A 20,038-nucleotide genomic window follows, 5' to 3' on the forward strand; every position below is an offset into this window, starting at 1 on the left:
TTGCTATCTGCAATTAATATTGTGAGGACATTTGGGAAAGTTTTCTATTTTAAAGATCATACACATCATTTCACACAAGGCTTAACCGTATCTGATCCATTTGGCTTCAAATTCTGTTTAACATGTTTACTTTTGTCAGAACAGTAACCGGAGGAACATTTTCACAACAAACAAATTTTATGAGTGATTCCGAGTGTGCAGCTAACAATGCTATAAAAGGACACTATTTTTAGAATGGTAAGAAATTAGAAGGTCTGAAAGCATTTTGAAATCATCTCTCAAAATACACAAGGAAATTCCATATGCAGTGAATAGACCACAGTATTTCTAGCATGAACAAAATCGGTATTCCTCACCACCCAGTATTACCCAAACACTGAGATTTAAGTGGTATTAACATAGGACAAATGCCAGCTCTTAGCTAAGGTGCCAGATTCAATCTAGAGGCAAATAGAATAAGAAGAAAAAATCTAAATTACATGCTAAATCTCATCCAAATAGCATATATCCCCAAGACAGCTCCTCCTCCCAAGACTATGCATTAGTTCTGCATTTTTTAGAGAAAGGAGCGCCGTAGAATTACCTTTAAATAACACAGCTCTTAAGAAACATAAAAGATGTGCCTTGACAAAAATGAAGTCAAACTCCCCAGGCTCCACACAGTCGGTATGTAATGTTCATGGTTGTCCCTACACTGTCAAAGGGCTTGGGGTCAGCAAGGGAGGGGAAAATGAATTCTTCTGACAACCTTAAAAACATCACCAAAAAAAACCCCAAAAAATTAAGAATTTTAGCAAAAGAGGAAAAAAAAAAGAATTCTTAAACATAAAACCAAAATCAACCAAAAAAAAATCCACACATTATGGAATTATTTCAACAGCTACAGGATACGAGAGGTAAAAAAAAAAAAGACACATTAACTCCCTAACTCAAGTTTTTGAGCAAACACCTACAGCTCTGATGATAGATACAAGATGATTTTATTGTGATAAGGGGCTCCTGTAGGGGAAATAAATTTAAAGAATTTTTTACAATACAGTATAGGTTTTATGGACAACAACGTATGAAAGAGCAAGAAATACAGAGTTCACATTAGCAAGTGCAGGGGAAAACCTAGGAAACCCTAATGACTGTGAGAAATTTTTCTAATACTAATAAATGCAAGTTATTTGCCATCTATAAATAGATAACCCAATTGTGCTTCTCACACTAGAAACCATGTCTAACTATAAACATTTATAGAACCAGCTTCTCTATCAGCCAATTAAAAGTACTTGGCTTGGAGAAAAAAAGGTTTAAAGTAAAATTAAAGTTGTTACCTTTTCCAAGAGCAATAAGATACCGTGGTTCAGTAACGTCTTTTAAAAGACTCTGGGACATATATTTGGACCTATCGTTTCTAAATCTCAGTAAAATTCTATTAAATCAGAGAGCTGGAAAGTGCCATATTCTGTTTTGTGTCTCAGTCATCAAGGAATACAGGTGCAAAGTGGAGTGCCAAAACAAGGCAAAAGGACAGACATTGCTGAGAGATGCAGGGTATTTCAAGGACGTAATTAACTGGTTATTTCTTTATTTACTGCTATGGACACACTGGATGGAAGATAGCACATGAACATTCAGCTACAGTGTATTACACCAGTGTGGGATTTATGGGAGGCTGTCCACTTCCAAGTGTCACGCTACTCATATTTGACATCTAAACTTAGAAGCACTGTGGACCTGAAGCCTCATGAAAATCAAAAGGGTCTCACCACCACTAACAGTGAGCTTAGTTCACTCACTCAAATGCCTAAATATGGATTTGAGAACCTCAGTTCAGACATCCATTTTTGAAAAATGCAGCAGACACGTCCTTCCTTTGTGTTCTTATTTAAGGCATGGTTGTAAAACCACAGAGGAAAATAAAGAAAACTCCCCTCATCCCATACTGGTCAATAAACATATTACTTTTACGCAGGTTCTTAATGTGTTATCATGCCTGTTGCATTGACGATGACTAAACTGATACATGAACAGTAAGGAAGTGAAAATCAGCTAGGGTTTGTTTGGGTAAAAAATGGCTTGTCTTTGCAGACATGAAAAGAATGGAATATTACTATGAGAAAGCATATATTTTGGAAGAAATCGGATAATTTTCTCAGATTATTAGACAATGAGCTGTGCAGCAGGAAAGAGATCTGTTCTTGATGTTTATGCCAATCCTTAACTAACTCAAGGTACTAATGCCCTGTTAGACTAATTCAGCAATCCTTCCAGGAAAGACAAGTCCAAAATAAATGTAAGTGATCTCACAGCATACATGCCTCATGTTAACAGAATGGCCAAACTGGATTTCAGTTGGATTTTATCATTCCTAACCTAAAAGCAGCGTTCAGCTCCCCAACTCCCACCCATTCAGACCAGGAAGCTTTGGTGGGTCCCAAAAATTGACTTGCCTCAGCCAAGGCTTCCTGGTCAAGATCACTACCAAGAAAAACCAGACGACCCAGTCGGTACCTACCCAGCCCCAGGCATTTGCTTATCACTGAAGGTAGCCCTTGAGAGGAGGAAACCACCCCAACATCAAAAATAAATATACAAAGCCCACACACAAACCCAGGTGAGCTGTCTGTTTTTCCATCGTCTGCTTCGGACTTGTCAGTTGTGTTACAAAAATTGTGACTGAGCCACTATGAGTTCCAAACAGCTACCTATGTATGCACCAGCAGCTTACAACCCTTTTTTAATACAGGGGCCATAAATGTTTTTCCACTGGGAACATGTAGCCCTGTGTCTGTACAATACCAAGGCACTCCAAACTCTGAGTTATTAAAATAAAGAGAAAACCCCAAGTGTGGATGTAATTATACTAGCTTGCAAGTAACTTACATGACTTAACTTGCACAGAAAATTAATAAATAAAAGGAAATCAGACTGTAAAGCCACAGCGTGCTTGCTGGTTTTAGTTCTCCCCAGCTACTCATGCTACTGCTGCCTAACCTGTTTCAAATGACCTTATACAAATTGTTTCAGCTAACTCACACTCTTTTATCTGAAAGAGAGGAGTATGCAGTAACGGTGGCGGCTCAGCCATGCATGTAAGCAGACAGCAACCTTCACCCTAGAAGCACGAAAGAGCTCATAAGACTCAATGCCTCCTCAACTAGTACAGCTTGAGCCAGAAGATAACAGGAAACAGAGATAAGAAAAAACAACAACTGTAAATATCAGAGCTGTTGCTCTAATAGGTTTTCTACCAGTACTTCCCTAAAAATATTTTGCAGGTCACCTTTAACTTAAAGAAAGGCCACGCTCACTCAAACCAGAACCACAATACATGCTCTGCTGCCAGTCACCGCCAGCCAAACAAATCACCTGTTCCTGTGCCTGCCTGGCCCTGGCCCCTCAGACACAGGCACATTTCTGACCCTCTTTCACAAACCCCATCCCTGAGCACAGGTGGGGCCTGCAGAGTTCGGGGAATGCTGTGCAAATCCTAGGGACAAGGTCACCTAATTAAAAAGTTGGCAGAATGCTTTTCTTGGCCTCTAGCGACTCTCTCCTACCCTGCTTCATAACTGCTTGAGTACTACATCAATTTCCGTCAATGGTTATCAGTGTCTTTGGAAAGAAATAAATTGTTTAGACTGGCAACCAGAAAGCTAAGCCTTTAATAATTAACCTCCGTCCCCAAGTAACCGCTTGTCATTCAGACAAACAAAGCAAACAAATATTTTCATGCTCTTATTTAATAACCAAGGGCCTGTTCTGCATGCCAAAGCACAAAGCAGACAATGGGCTATGTTATTGCACAAGCCTATTCCAAAGATCTTTTGTATAATAGTAAACTTTATTTCTTTTGTATTTTCACCCCCCTTCCCCGCTTTGCAGCAGCAGGTCTGCCTGCCCACGCTGGTTTTGGCATTCAGCAGCATCCATTGTTAGTTTAACAACGTAGCACCAACCTTCTTCTCAGTCAGTCTGGCTGCTTTCGCCTTGCAGAGCTCGTACCCTCCCGCCTCACCAGCTCTCCCTCCCAGCAGCACCACTTTGCTCGACCTAGGCTCCCCACCTCACTGGCTGGCAGTTACTGGCTTCAGACATTAACAACAAATGTCATTAGAGAGGAGGAAAAAGTAGAAGAGAGGATCGGTTTCCTTTGCTGTTTATTTAAGATTTTAAGGTAAAAAGGAAGCAGTGCCTTCCCTCTCCACTTGCTCAGAAATGCAGTTATTTTCCTTTTTGGAGGACATGAAGCAGACGGAGAGAGAGCAAGCACAAACATCACATTGGGTAGCCGTACAAAAGCGTAAGCAACAATCAAGGAAGTGAAACTTAACTGAGTGACAGCGTAGGGGATTCTAACTCAGAGTACTCAAACCTACAGCCAAGTTTCTTTCTGCAGTACCTAGTCAAACACCTAAAAGAAAGATTTTGCTAAATCTTAATCGAATGCTGACAGATAAAAGCTTCCAGTCTTCATTTTAAAAGTCCTCATTAACATTTCAGAACAAAAAAAGAGAAAACAGTTTTGATAGTCAGGCTACCTCCCAGACTAAATAAAAATAAAAAAATAGAGAGTACCTTTCCATTCCCCACTCCCTTACAAAGGGCCATGGCTTTTTCCCCCACAGGTAACAAAAGAAGACACCCCTTCCACCCACAGAGGTTATCTTTTCTTTGGCACTCAGGTGAGTTAGTCTCTTTCAAACGCAAAAGCATCTCAAAAATTTATGTACACACGCAGCAATGAGTAAAAATAATCTTACTTTGGGCCAGCAGACATCACCGGGCAACTCTCCTCTGTGCAGAAGTCCGTGATGGTTCCATAAAGCATATTGATCTGGTTGAAGAAGTCGACGGCTGTAAAGCATTTAAACCATCCATTATCACTCTGCAGTTTAACTGCAACACAAGCTTCCTACAGTCTAAACTAAAATGCACGCTGCTAGTGAGGGACCTGGAATATTTTTCATGATAAAACCTCATTGTTATTGCTTTTTAAGATATGTTATAAAGAAGATGCAGAATGCAACCAACAACTTTCTAGACTGCCCTCTAGCAAGAACTACATAACCATTCACTGTAGCAAAACTTTAATTTGAAAAAAAAAAAAAAAGGTAAAAGAAAGCTGTTATTTATTTTTCTAAATGTTTGGTGCATTTCATTAGAACCCCAAATTCTACTGGCAAGGCTGTAAAAAAAAAAAATAATTCCAGTGTAAACTTTCAAAGCAGAGAGAACTGTTAGATATTAGCTGAGGTCCCCCAAGCTTTGCATCCAAAAGACTATCTTTCCAAAGAATATTTATGCTGTGTTCAAACAATAAATGGGAAGGGAGGTGGGAGTTAGACAAGGCATACAGTCAAGTGACTTCTGTTCCTTTGATTATTAATTAATCACCACCAGTTAATATTTTGTCCAATATGTTTCCTCTTTTACAAACTATCCTTGGATATTTCTTTTGGGGAGTTATTCCTTAAGTTTGGTTGCAAGTTTGGGATTCTTAGACATTTTTTTTAAACAGTTTACTGCTGAATCACTGAAATAAATAAAAGACCCAAAGTTAACATATCTAGCTATTCCCATTGCCCTAACTACTTTAAATGGATGCTCAAGCACTTAGAACTCTTTGAAAGCAAGGCTCTTCTTCAATAACCTAAGAGCAGGTTCAGTTTTTAGCAACCATGGTCACTGTGATCAATTTATAAAATCCACTTTCAATGCCTAGTCCCCCTTGCACCTACTGGGGAGCGCAGCACATTCCCAAGGTATCAATATGTAAGTTTATCTTTTCAAAGTAACTTTCAGACAATGGATAACATGGGTTACAATTGAAAGGGGACTTATATTAAGCAGCAGGAAGCAAAATTTCAATTAGGCAGGGTTAAATTCTTACCACTAAGAGCATAACATGGTTCCAGTGTAACATTTTACTCAATACTCCTACCTTCCTTATCCAGCAACAACTACTGTAACTTGTGCTTCTGGATGAACCCGAGCAATACAAGCATACAAGAACTTAAGACTTGTGGGAGTAGCTTTGGTGTCCTTACTCATCTATCCCATGTTTTCATCATATGCGTGCATGAAATTCAGCAATTCAGCCATATACAAAGTAAAAATAGACTTAATGTCCCAGTGCCCAGTCCACACTCTACCATTTCTCCTGCTAGGAGCATCAGGCCTCCCATCTCTGACAAAAGGAGCTTTTACAGCTCAAATTTCGTCATCATGCGAGGCTAGTCCTCACGAGAAACCAGTACGTAGTCTGTCTGAGATCAGCACCACATAAGACTTACTTTATTTAAGTGTTACCTGCGTGATACCCACAACTCAAGGCATCAGTGACAGACCGTTCCTTTATTGAGACGGATTTCAGGAATACTCAGCTAAAACCCCTTATATCATTAAATAGACATGCGCTATCCAATTTAGTGCTGAGGTGACAAAGCTCTTCATTCTGAACAAATGGGATTGTTTTTCTGAAACCGGCCTCTGCAGTAGTTAAACAAATGTGTGTGTCTTCGCTTCAAAATTGACCTTTTTAGAGTCATCAGTTCCAACAGTGAACACTCATACAACCAATCTGCAGGACCCTGTGGAATGACCAACAACAACACGCTCCTCTCAGCCTGCTGCTATGCCAAAGAAAAGTCAGTGCATTACTTTGTAGCCAGACCAAATTGGTGCTCTTTGCTTAAGTCTAGAGAGAATTACAATTACACTGTAATGCAATGGAGGTTGACATCCTCAATGTAAGCAATAGGAAATATAGTATACTATTAAAGTAACTGATGGCTACGGGAATAGGAGGGTTAAATACTGTAACTATCCTCACTGAATATTCAGGAGTATAAACAAAGATTACATGCACATCCTGGCAGCAAATTACAGCTACTGCTCAGCAGATGCAAGATCCAAGCTACAGCTGTGTCACACAACTTCCCAGGTATCTAAAAAGGGAAGCAGATAAAAACTGGTATGGCATGCACCTAGCGCAGTTCATCTCCAGCAACAAAAAACGTTTTTCTCCCTTACAAAGCACCAGCAGAAAATGGCAAGACAACTTTGGGAAGGGTTGATAAAGTTAGAGAGGACAAGAAGGGCTGCAAAGCTTGTTTCGGTGGGCAGGGGGGAGGCATTTAACACTGCAAAGGCAGCAAGAAGTGGGTATATGCAGCCCTTGTTTCATAAGTGTACACAAGAAGAGCTAATTAAGTTTCCATTCCCTGCTCCCAGTAGAAACCACAGCCCAGTGTTTGCTTCGAGGCAAGCATGTTCAAAAAACCCACACAGACTTCGACAAGATGACTGATTATTGTGAATCCCACACTTGCAAGTCTCAGAAGGCCATGAGACACACCACCCAGCCACCACAGCCAGCAGTGCCTGACAAACAAGAAAAATGCAAGATCCTCCTTTCCAACATCTATAAAGCAATACAGTGCCTTTGCACATTTTCATTTCCTCTTTTTACTCATGGTTAAGTTTTAAGGGTTTAGGTTACTTTTCGCGCATGCTTTTCTACTGGAAGCACACATTGTCTGGTGTAAGTTTTTATTACTACAAAGATAAGGATGAATTGGACTTGTGAACTCATCAAAAACTGTACATAAAACTGAAAATAAACTCATCACACACTTCTCACCTTTTCATTTTTTATTTTGAAAATATACTTCAAAAATTTACATGTCAATTTACAAGTCAACTCATTACCATAAGACACCAGCAAGGCTAAGAGTCAAGCAAGAACTGGCAGAGCAGAGCACATTCTTCCTCTGCTCTTACTGTTATGAAGGGCAAAACCAATGACATTAAGTCATTTACATCATTTACTTGTTAAGTTTTTTGATCAATAGAAGAGGCTCACAGCTACCATTAACTGGTACGAGGTGTGGTAGACAGATGTTGTAAATCAAGGGAGCATCTAATGAGCTTCTCACTTTTAAAAAACAAACAACAACAAAAAAAAACCACTAAAACCTCACTTTGCTGCAAGGAGGCATGAAAAAAGACCATTTCGTTACAAAATGCAGCTGTTACCACGAGCCAGTCTTGTCAAACGTTTCACTGTGTTTTGCCAGCCAGCTAATTTAGTGGTTATATCATTTGGGAGCTGAAAAAAAGAGGAGACATGGAGTGGGGGAACCACCAAAAGGGAAGGATGCAAGCAATATATCAAGCACTGTTAGTAATGCTTACTCGTAAGAACGGGCTGGCTCTTTTTCTAGACAGTTTTGCAATGCAGCATGAACAAACTTGTATAAAGAATGGTGTCAGTATGACAGTTCACATCCCAAATATGTCAAAGAGCAAAAAGAAATCGAAGTACTGAAAATAAGCAATTAGAAGACATTTATCCTAAGCGTAATCTATACTGCTCTGCAGTGCACAATCAGTACTCTACTTGCAGGCCAAGTCAAAGACACAAAAGACAAGGAAATACCGAGACAAGGCACAGAGTTTGTGGCAGCCAAAATCCTGCACGGCTATAGAGCATGATAGAGTTTGGGTTAATCCATTCTCTAAGGGTAGAAGGAAGGCAGCAAATCATGCTGCAAGGAGAGGGAGAAAGAAATATGGTCAAGCAATCAGAATTTGGGCATCGTTGTTTGGCCTAGTCTAGCATAAAAAAAGAGAGCTAGGAAAAACAGCTTTAGAGAAGTTAAACAAACAAAATCAGAGACTTACCAGAGCAAGGGCTCACTACTTGGTAAAAACAAAAGGAAAGGACTAACTTTAGGAACATTGCAAAGATTATCTCTGGGTTTGTAATGGGCAAAAGGAAAGACAAGCGACACGTGACTCACATCTTAATATCCTTTAGACCTGGTCCTCACACTTACCTAAATTAAGGTACTACGCTTCGCATGCAGAGGCTTGCCTATACTGGTGAGTAACCACCCTAGCTGCAAAAGAGCTAGCTTAAACATATTAAGATGGCACTGACGGGCTCTTTTCTAAAAACAGCAGCGGCATTTCTACCTCAGCACTTGTTTGCGATCAAGCGCTCAGATTTTAACCACTCAGAATAAGAATTATTTTGTTAACAGGAACATATTTTTGGCACGGGGAGCTTAAGGAGTTTTGTCTCAGTGAGCCATTCTGCATACACCAGCACTAAATGATATGACATTCACCTCTCCCCACTTCAGCACAGCGCAGAGTGGTGCATGTACGACAAAGGAGCCCACCCCACTAGAAAGGAGCACACAGCTGTTTTCCCACAAGTGCCAGCCCACATTTAACACCCCCTCACAAAAAAACTGTTAGCTGACTTACTGTTAACTGCAACCCATTCATTCAAGTCTTCACCCTCTGGAAGCATAACAGCCATCCGGAGGTTACCACTTCCAAGCGTGGCCTCGGCATGTTTGAGCAGCTCGTACTGGTGAGAACCCTCTGGAATATTCTTCTTTGGTTTGAAGGTTTTGGAAGAGCGACTGCCGCTGTGAAAGGGAGAGGAAACGTTTAGAGAACTTACAGAAAGGGAGGAGGCAAGAAGTCGCGCGCAAGCACAGGATTAGCATCAAAAACACTTCTTCCACTCCCCTATTTTCATGTCCAAAAGGATATTTAACAAAAACTGGGATACAAAAGTAACAGGTGCTTTGGCTTTTAAAATAAAATATATTCTTCTCTGCTACCCTGCCTTCTCATCTGTTCACCTTACCACTAAGCCAGCTGGACATTTCGGAATGCTCAGCCTCCCTTCATCCCCTCAGCAAGTAGGATCCTAGGCAAGACGTGACCAGAACTATTTCCTTCCCCAGAAGTTGTACAGCCACACGTAAAGGATAGCAGCCCAGCCAAACAGAAATCTTCTTTATTCTAAACAGTCATGAATCTTCTCATGGTAAAAAAAGATAACAAATAACAGACAAATCCAACATCCACCTTCAGGAGCCTGTTCAGACCCTCATCTTTTCAAATCACGTATGGTGTGTTAAGTAGTTACTAGGAATTAAGCTGCTGTTATTTACAAAAGCATATTTTCTGCAGGCCCAGCTGATTCAGAATAGTATCTTTGCTACCTCAATTCACCAGCAGTGTATTAGATCAAAACATCCACATCTAAAGGGGGTTAGGGGCTTAAAATGCCAACATAAAATACACTTTCCAAGCATCTGGTATTGTTTAGAAACTTTTCAAGACACTGTTGCCCAAAAATATGCAACTGCTTTAGCTGAATTCTGGTATAATTCCACATTTTCCACAAGCTTTCTACATCATTTTTCCCTTGTTTCACAGCACACAGACCTTTTAGTCTGTCAAGAAATACAGATGGCAACTTTTACAACTTTCATATAGATCATTTTCCTGCCTATAATTTTGTTTAAAAAACATGGACTGACTCAAGAAAAAAGTTTAGATACCTACATTTCAAATGATGGTAGTGAGCCTGGATAGCAGGTAAGCCCCTAGCAAGTCAGAAACATGACGTGCAAAAGTAAATATTTGAAGAAGTGTCAAATGAGCCAACACTTGTGAATGTTTCAGTGTATGGGCTGAGGAAAAAAAGGGTTGGAAAAAGAAAATTGATCTCTTGATTCCAACGAAAGGAAGTGCAAAGAGGTGAAATCCAGGCAGCTGAATTTTCATTACAAGCACTGACCAGTTCTCATTTCTTTAACCAAGTCTGCCGTTTTTTCCCCAGCTCTCCATAGGACAGAACAGAAATTTTTGTTGGTGAAGGGTAAGGATGCTCTCAGGCTCACCACACGTCTGAACGTGCAGGGGTTGTAGCTCACCTTTGAGGCAATTCTACCCTAGCCACCTTGTTACACAGAAGCACTGCAACAAACTTGTTTCTGGCATTTCAGTTTCCCCACCACACCACACTACAGCCATGAACAGAAAACTAACAAAGGAGATCATTTGTTTCTACAATCCTACACGCCAACGGCTCTGGCAGAGATGCAATGCACACCAAAGAAGGCAACAACATTTTTTCTTTCCAAAAGACGACAGGTGATCGAGAATACATCATACACCAAACGTACGACAAAAATCTCCACAGTTTGGTTAAATCTAAACTTAAAACAAGAGTAGGGGGAGAAGAAAACATGCAGAAACTGGAGATATATGAGTTTTCCATTTCTTTTAGGCAAGTAACATCATCTTTGCAGGAACATCCCTGGGTATTACTCTCCCTTGGCACAATGCAGCAGCAGCATCCGCCCCCATCCCACAGGCTCTCAGGGTCATCCTGCTTCCTAAGCCTCATAAAGAAGCTCTTTGCTGGACTAAAGGGGACCGTGGGATGGTAGAGCTGAACAGGCCATGCCCATTCATACACATGTTAGAGTAATACCAAGGAGTACCTAATGCAGTCAGCTGCAAAAAGCAGCTAAGATCCAGAATTAGGAAGAGGATGCGTATAGCTCCCATCTCTTCTGCTACACGACACTTCTAACGTGCACCCAGTCATTTGCATTACACCCTAAGCAAGGATACCAGATTCAAATCTTAAATAAAATAATTGCCTCCCAGTGGGAGTGAGAAGCTACTGCGGCTTAGGGAGCTCCCTTCCCCTCCCACCCCACCCCAGCCACCTGCATTTGTTGCCAGGCCACGCTCAAACTCACTCAGAAGAAAGAGCACCTGTTGAAATAAAAAATATATACATGAAAAAAAATAGAGAACACTTTTAACTGACTGTTTAGAGATGCAGGGTTTTCCTCCTCGGGAACACACAGCCACAATGCCAACAAGGGAATAAAAATACAACTTGGAACATCTGGCAATTGCCTTGGTGTATGTCTGCAGAACAGGGCTGGCACAAAGCAATACCCACAGCAACTGAAGACCGAGAGCGACTGGTATTGTTATCTTCCCACGTGTGTCAGTGTAAGCAGAAGAAAAAGCAGCACAAGATGAAGACAAGCACGGCACTTCCTGACCTGCTCAGAAGATTTTGCTTTCTGCATCGTAATATGACAACGAGGGAATCCAAGTCCTGATACTTGCAAGAAATTCAAACCAAAGGTTCCCAAAGACTTACCACCGCTCCAAAGCTCAGGTCATCCATTCGTCAATCATCATAAAACAGAAAGGAAAATAAGAAATTCCCTTCCCCCTCGATGTACACAGATTCCCTAATTCTTAAAACTTAAGCCCTCCTTCCCTCTCCCTGTTTCAAAACCTAACATACATCAGCTTCTCTTCCACAACGCTGTCATTTTATAAAGAGATGAAGACTGAAGAACTTAACCGCTGTAACTGGTCTGGTGTCATTGCCCGAGGCAAGATCCACAGCCTCATCACAGAGACTACTACTGGGTGCATGGAGCTCCCCGAGTGTGGTGAGGAAAGCTCCATCCAGACAGAGGGAGCACTTACCGGAGGGATTCAGATTATCAAGAGCAGTACCCCACTTCCAGCTTCAGCTGAAAACCTTTGTTTGGGGAGGAGACAGTAGGGGAAAATACAAAGCAGTAGCTATAAGAAAGTTACTTCGTAACTCAACCAAGAAACTGTTTGTTTGGATGTTATCAGATGTTAAGCCAGCAGAAGGAGTGAAGGTTTGAGAACCAAGCACAAGGGAAAGCATGGTGAGGGAACTCCCTAAATAGCCCAGTCTATTTTGAGCAAACTCTGGGTAAGAATTCACACCCCAGACCATGAGCTTGCGAGATAACAAACCAAGTCATCGCCGGTCAGGTGAACAGTCAGCAGAGATCTTCTATGGTCAAGGCAGCAGAAAAAACACAAGTCGGAAACAGGTATTGCTTCATCTCTGCTATCCCCTTCCCATATCCAGGGGTTTTCTTTCCACAAGCTGGCAAAATTTCTGAGAGGATACACAATGCTTGATCTCGTCAACTCCCCCAGATAAGCCACCTCGTATTCGTGTATCTACCTTTGGCTCCTTTACCTTTCGGACCCCTGCTTTTCTAATTCAGCACAGCCAACCTAAGACAGCAGGAAATTGTCTTATGCGAAAGGCAGGCAGGCATCCCAAAGGAAAAGTAATTAGGATAAATGCAGGCTGCTAGCGATCCCATGCTATGGAAATATCTGCAATTTTGGCAATACATTATCAGAATTCCATGCACTTGTGCAGTTGGCCATATGCGAAGCCAGTTATCTGCACACGCAGTCACACGCTCCTTATTACAGAGTTCAGGGACACAACAGCCCAGCACAGCTTTCCTCAGCCAAACCGCTCACAGACAAGTTTGCTCATGGGCAGTCTAGTTGTAAATGGTGCTGCAAACACGGTTTCAGCTTACTAGTTCGGTAGCTCTCCTGTTCTTTAATCAAAACCATCCTCATTTATTTATGTCTTAGCACCATCAGTTGAATACCCCTTCAAAAGGCTCCCTTATTGAGTAATCCTGCTTATTCCCCAAATCCAGCACATGGCAGCATCTTCTTCCTGCATTATGATTTCCAACACTGAGATGTAAATGCCTTAAAAAAAAAAAAAAGTATCTTTTCATTCTTCCTGTTACGTTAATCCCTTACCTATGGCAGATTTATAAAGTCCTCCTGTTCCACATCTATTTCCCCACGTTCTTGGGCATAAACTAGAAAAGTTAACTTCTGAAAGTTCCGTCTGGTGACCAATAATACAAGCAGTAATACAAGGCTTGGTCAAGTATGACGTGTTTGTCATAATAGAATCAGCTGCATCTGTGAACCTGTTCTCCTGAGAACTTAAAAACATCCCGAGCTGGCAGGTTGCAGCCACCTTTCCCTGTTTAGACTTTCTGAACTCTCCTTCAGTTTCAAAAACGTACATTGCATGAATGAAGTCGTGAAAGGGAACAGAAAAGTCTCAGAAATACCCCACTGAGGATCCTTGTGTATAAAAAGGTCACAAAATGGGGAAATGTTGCATCAGACCCAGTATTTGTCACCACCAATTTCTAGTCTTCCTGAAAGAGCTGACTTCTCAAGAATTTCTTCCAAATCCGAGGACGTTTTGCTGCCTTTACTCCCACGTCCAACATTTCGAGCAAATTATGCCCTTCTATTTTTATAGGTAAGTGCAGCTACAGCAGTGCCAGATGCAGCTCAACCTAGCACTAAATGAGGAAACGTGTTCAAAGCCATTGACTCACTGTGCCAGGACGAGTCTCGAAGCCTGCCGAGGAAGCCGCACCTCTGAGCTGCAAGGAGCGCTTCCCACTGTCAGAAGCCCACACGCTGCTTGGCCTCACAAAGACGTCACAACGTGCTTACGAGCAAGAATACATTTCCTCCAAAGCTGTAATTTTATCTAGCCATCTGCTGACAGGGAGGGTTTTTAATCAGGCGGATCCTGCTGCCTGGTCTGTCGTAGGTTTGCAGGATGATGCTTCCAGAAGAAAAGAAAATTCTCAGGCATCCTACTTGCACCACACTTCGCACCCTGCCTCACAGCCCACTCCAGCCTCAAATGCAGCATTGGCAAATCTTTTATAATCCAAGCAGTTAAAAAACCAGCCTAACCTCCTGGTTCATTTCTTTTTAACTGGGGGAAAGGAGCCACTTAAACCTTCACGGTCCTGCTGGAAGCACTCTGGCTGACCTGGCTTACACCTCCTCATACCCAAGGGATTTGTGCACTCGAGTCTTTCGCTAGAGCTTTTTACCTATTTCTACAAGGTCTGCTGCATCTCCATGGAAACCTGAATTAAAACAGAAAAGTTAGCATCCTTATGCAGAAAACTTAAGGCTTCACAGTTTGTTCTTACCATTAATGTCAAATTCTTACCTACTGTTGTGTCCAAGACGGTTCAAACTGACAAGCAAAAGCCCTGCCGCAAGTCCTGTGGATGCGGATGGAGGCCCAAATCCTGCCTCTATCCAGGCTGCCAACATATCTGTTTTGCTGCAGTACCACATCCTGAAGCTCTGAAATACTGACAGTGCTCCAACATCTTCTCCAAATTCCTCTCGGGTGAAAAAGTCCAGACGGCGTTATCCCCTAATTCACTGACACTTCATTAAAGCATCTTAAGCTAGCCCAGTGCTTACAAAACATGCAATCACTACGTCACTGGCAAAATGGAAGAAGGAGAAGAGGAAACACCACCCTGGAGAAGACACAGAACAATCCGAAAACTCTTTTTTCCCCCCCTCGCACACCTGATCACACATAGCATACAGAACTGACACGTTTTTCAAGTAATTAACATCTTATTTTTAAAATACCACAAGTATTCAACTTCCATGGAAAGTAAAGACAGCATTGCTCCTCCCATCTGTTTCAGGCTACCTGTCGGCTCAAGAACACAGTGCTGCAATTACCTTAAATCATTTCACACGGGGCTCATCAGCGGACTGTTTTATCAAACATTGGAAAGGGCAGAAGCTTGCCCTGGGGAAAAATAATTAGAAAATGCTGCACCTTTTTCAGGATAAACCCGCCGCCTGTATTCTTCTGGCCTGTACATATTGCTGAGGCCAAGGGATATCATCTTTCTTTCCTCACGGAACCTCCAAGCAACTAAATTTTACATGTATAGCTACAAGACTCGATGCCTCCCAAAAGCATCCACCACCAGGGCCCAGCTGAAGTAAGCCCCTCAAAATATTTGGAGGAGCTCGAGAGATTTGGAAAAAGCTGAACTCAAGTCAGCACACAGAACATTTACCTGGGGCATGAAAACTTTCCATATTTCAAATCCTGCTTCTTCATCTTCAAAGGCCTTTGCAGGCATTAATTAATCCTCACAAAGTATCTTTGAAGTAGGCATCATTAGCGTCTTGTTAGACATAGGGAAACTGAGGCAGAGACTCACTGCCGCAGGCCAAGGAGTGAATTTATCAGAGAAGTCCCCACGTTTTCCTGCTGTGCCTCCTTGTCTCCTTTCTCCCGCCACGCCTCTTTTTCAACTCCAAGACACAGAGACACTGGAAAGAGAGAGCTAAATTCCAGAAAAGCAAGCATTTCAGGCCTTCAAACAATAACAATGGGCTTCAAATTGTAACGTGCTGCTAAGAACAGACACATCAGAGTAGGAGCGTGTTAGTTTCCAATAGCCAAGATGTCAACATAGAAATTAAAATAAAAGCTTAAGCTACTTTTTGGAAAGCAAATCAATAGTTTCAGCATGTAAAAGCTTATTCTCTGTGACAATCGCAGCAGCAGAAGCAGAGCAGGTAAATTAAATCATACATGCTCGAAATCTGCACTGACAAGATGTAACTTGAGCATTTCTATTTATAAAACTGAGTAGTCACAACATTTCTGTTCTGAAGACAGAAGGTGTGCGAGCCAGGCATTACTTTCTTCAGCTCTTATAATACCAAAAAGTCAATTATTTTCCAGTCTGATTCCACTCATTAAAATAAGCCCGTCTCATCGTTCACCTGTTTGGAGGTATCAAATCCACCATCAGAATTCAGGAAGCAAGTATTTCACAACCTTACACTCGTTTGATGTTCCAGCATGCAGCAGGTCTAAAGACAGATAAAACAACCACCAGCCTATGACTGAGAAAGACAGCGAGGAGCTTCAGCCCCGTGGTCAGATGCTGCGTGTGCTAAGAGCATTCCTGTTGGGCTCTGGGGTAGGATGAGAAACTTCAGAGGCCAGCTCTGCAAGAGCTACAGGCAGGTTTGGAAATGCTGTTCTCCCACCCGACTACGTTCCATGAAGATGACCACGAGACCCCTTGAGCAGAGCAAGCTAATGGCTTGAAATGAGACGTGGTGCTGGAATTGCTCTAAGACAGTGCAATACTGAGTTACAACTCAACATTAATCCGTATTTGAAGGTCATTCAATGCAGCGGAAGAGTTAAAAGCCAGCAGAGACTGGCAGTGCACAAGCTGATAGCTCTCACCCAGAAAAATGTCCCTTTGTGTAAATTCTTCAGCCACCATCGCTGTATTATTCTGAACACTAAGAAAAGCAACACACTTCTAGAGAGCGCTGCCGCCTAACAAAAATAACTTTCCTAAACATTAAGCTGTAAATAGCATAATTCTCTTCCCTCGTATGGAAACACAAACTCCACCAAGATCACTAAGGAAATCGAAGCAGTCTGTCTGGGCAAGAGTTAAGAGCTGCCAACTCCTTGCACAACACACCTGCTCTCCCAAAATGCAAGGCAGGGGTTAGAAAGTAATTCCAAGACCAGGGTTTTGTTGCTGGTTCTGTTTCTTTGTTTTAAAAGAAGAATCAGTTAATAATTCCACAGACAGAGGGTCGTTCCTCCAAGTACAAGATACGTGGTGTTTATTACTTATACACTCTACTGTAGGAAACTGTACGTAGAAAAGCTCCGTGGAGCACCTTCAGGAATAAGTACCGGACTCTGCCAAGGCACCAGCTGGGCTCACAGCTTTTCCGTGCAAAACCTCCCCTGCCACGTTCCCCGAGGTGCTCCTGCTCGCTCCGGAACAGGACTGCTTCCTAAACGCAGCTTTCCTTCCAGAGGCTTCACCCTGCAGGTGTGGGGCTGTGTTCCCACCTCCTGGTGACATGCAGGCAAGGAGATCCAAAAAAAAAAAAAAAAAAAAAACCAAGCCAAGGTTAACAGTTACAAAACACAAAGGCAAGGGGCCTTCTGGAAGAAAAAGGAAGGAAGAAGTTTAATTTCAAACACCATTTCTTTAAGCGCTGAAAGCCATGCTTAAAAAAAAGCCACCAGCAAACATGCATCTAAAAGTTTCCTCATCTAAAAATAATCCAGCACAGACCTAGGGGATTTAAAACCTGATTTTCCAGCACATGGAATTGGCAACGCTTGCAAAATAACACGGGTTATTCCTAAAAGAAATGCTTCTTCAGATGTCTAGAAAAGGGGTAAAGCCAGAGAAAATCCCACACCCCATTTCTTCAGTGAAGTACTAGTATCTGTCCTTCCCCATCCTACCTTTTATCTTTGCTACAACATGGAGTAAGTTAAGCTTCCCGCATGCTTTTCAACCTGAATAAATTCTCGAAGGGCTATAATGACCACTGGTTTTTAAAACTGATTTGAAATAGTGCCTCCTTCTACCAAAGGAGAAAATACTGCTTTCTGACTGTGAAATAGGTATTTTAAGGAGATTTTAAATCTCTCTTTATCCTGTTAATGGATAGAGATTGAGAACAAAAATCTGGCTTCCCCTTCTTGGAAAATTAACCGTCTTCGTAGATTAGTGTTTCACACAGGATGGTATGAGAAGAGGCAGATTAAAATGTCATAATCTTATCAGGGGTTCTTAAAAAACACAATATGCAAGACTCTACATGTTAAAAGAAGTTAATCAGATGATTCACATCCAGTAAGGAAAAAGTTACTTAGGGTAGCCTTAAGGAATGTTTTTGCTTTTGCTTGTCCCAACCATCAACACCCAGTGTTGCAAGCTGTCATAACATGTACACTTCCACATTTTTAAACTACTTTTTTTTTCCCTTTCTATGCATACACATTTTAGGCAGTGAAATCAAGCAAATTCAGGGTTCGCCTAGCCTAAGTTGGATGCTGTTGCAGCAGAACAGAGCTGAAAACAAGCTCTTGCCATTATTCCTAGGCAGCCCAGCCCTCGGGGAGGCAGAGGCTCAGCGGGAGAACTGGGGGAAGGGGACTGGCCCCGCGGGGCTGGCATTTCGTTCTGCCCTCAAGACACTTGCGTGCCCTGCAGCAGCACACTTGGTGCCAAATCCCCCGAGGTGTTCAGTGGCCGTGGACAGTTTCCTGAGAGAGGCAGGCATCTACACCCCTCTGCGTCTCTCCGCCTCTGGTTCCCAGGATGAGCGAAGGGGAGGCGTTGTGCTACAACGCTGAAGTCTTCTGCAACCCCACCCGGGTAGGTGGCACTGGTGTTCCGGCTCTTTACCCAGTGGGATGCAGCCTTTCTCCGAAGTAAGCACAATTCCTAACACAAGAAAGAGGCAAGCATCCAGAACACCATCCCGTAACCAGAAGTCATCATCTGTTTGCTATGCTTGCACACGAAATAAATTCCCTTGTCTGACTTACAGCACGGTCATCTAATACACTTTCATCTCCTGGAAAACCCTCAAAATAAACAAAGCAAGCCAGAGTTGCGTTCACTGGATACTACTGGAGCTCTGTGTGCGCACTCAAAAACACAAACTAATTCCCAGAGCAGCCAACAGTTGCGGAAGTGACTCAGCTTCGAAAGCCTTGTCCTCTGCAGGACCGACAGCAGTGCTGGATAAAGCAAGGAGAGGGACAGGGCACAGAGGCAAGAAGAAGAATGAAAGAGAATCCACTGGAGAGAAACTTGGGGGGAAAAAAGCAGTACACATTCAGCCACGTGTGTCCTTTTGACTTGCGGGGACAGGCACGCTGACATGAAGACAGCATAGCAATTGAAATATGCACATGGTATAAAAATTGCAGCCTCCCAAGAGTCTTCTGCCCTCATTTTTCTCCCCTCAAAGCCAAGGTAACATTGGTAATTTTAAGATCACTGTAATAAAAAGAAATCCCATATATTTTATGATTAGAAATCTACCAGGAGCTATTATCATCACTGAAATTTTCTTTATGGCTAGACAGAACAACAGTACCGTGTTCTTTGGTTTAAAGGAGAGAGGAAAAGCACATCATGCAAAACACCCAAAACCTTTAACCAGTGCTACAAGCAAAGATTTCTACAGGAGCAGCAAGAGACCCAAGGATCTCCACACATTCTCCTCTGTCATACATTTGAAAACCTGCTGCAAGAAGGAATCGAGATTATCCAGAATGTTTTGCTGCACATTCCCGGCATCTACTGCCTGCCTCGACGCAAACACAACGCTGTCGTCACTCACAGAGTTTGTTGTAGGGCAGACCAAAGTTGGCTTTCAAAGAAGGCTGAAGAGCGGGCTGTTTTGTTGGGTTCTTTCAATCAGATCCAGTTTCCTTTAATAGTTGAATATGGGCATTTACAGTGTACGTACACACACAGGCACAACATATCTTGGAATTGTAGGGCAAAACCAAAACCAGATTTATTTCTACATATTCTAATATCCTAATATTCACGTACTCCTTCTTTAAAAGAACAAGCAACTTTGAAAGAGGCAAACATAAAGTATTCCCTCCTCCCCAACTACTTATTTTTTTTCCCCCAAGGACCACTGAGCAGGAGTTCAGTATCTTTATCATTTCAGT

At 42.1% G+C, this 20,038-nt stretch overlaps 1 protein-coding gene across 3 annotated transcripts in view; it reads right to left on the reverse strand.

Annotated features, from left to right (window-relative positions):
- Positions 1-20,038, reverse strand: part of MOB1B (MOB kinase activator 1B) — a 52,023-nt gene that overhangs the window by 11,457 nt on the left and 20,528 nt on the right. For all 3 annotated transcript variants that reach the window (XM_083835332.1, XM_083835331.1, XM_083835333.1), the window contains 2 exons: positions 9,268-9,434; positions 4,752-4,845 (listed from right to left, as the gene is read on the reverse strand). In XM_083835332.1, coding sequence (XP_083691458.1) covers positions 4,752-4,845; positions 9,268-9,434 — 261 coding nt within the window. The remainder of the gene's footprint in view (positions 1-4,751; positions 4,846-9,267; positions 9,435-20,038) is intronic.

Source organism: Anser anser (assembly GCF_964211835.1).
Source record: "Anser anser genome assembly, chromosome: 4".
NCBI lineage: Eukaryota > Metazoa > Chordata > Aves > Anseriformes > Anatidae > Anser > Anser anser.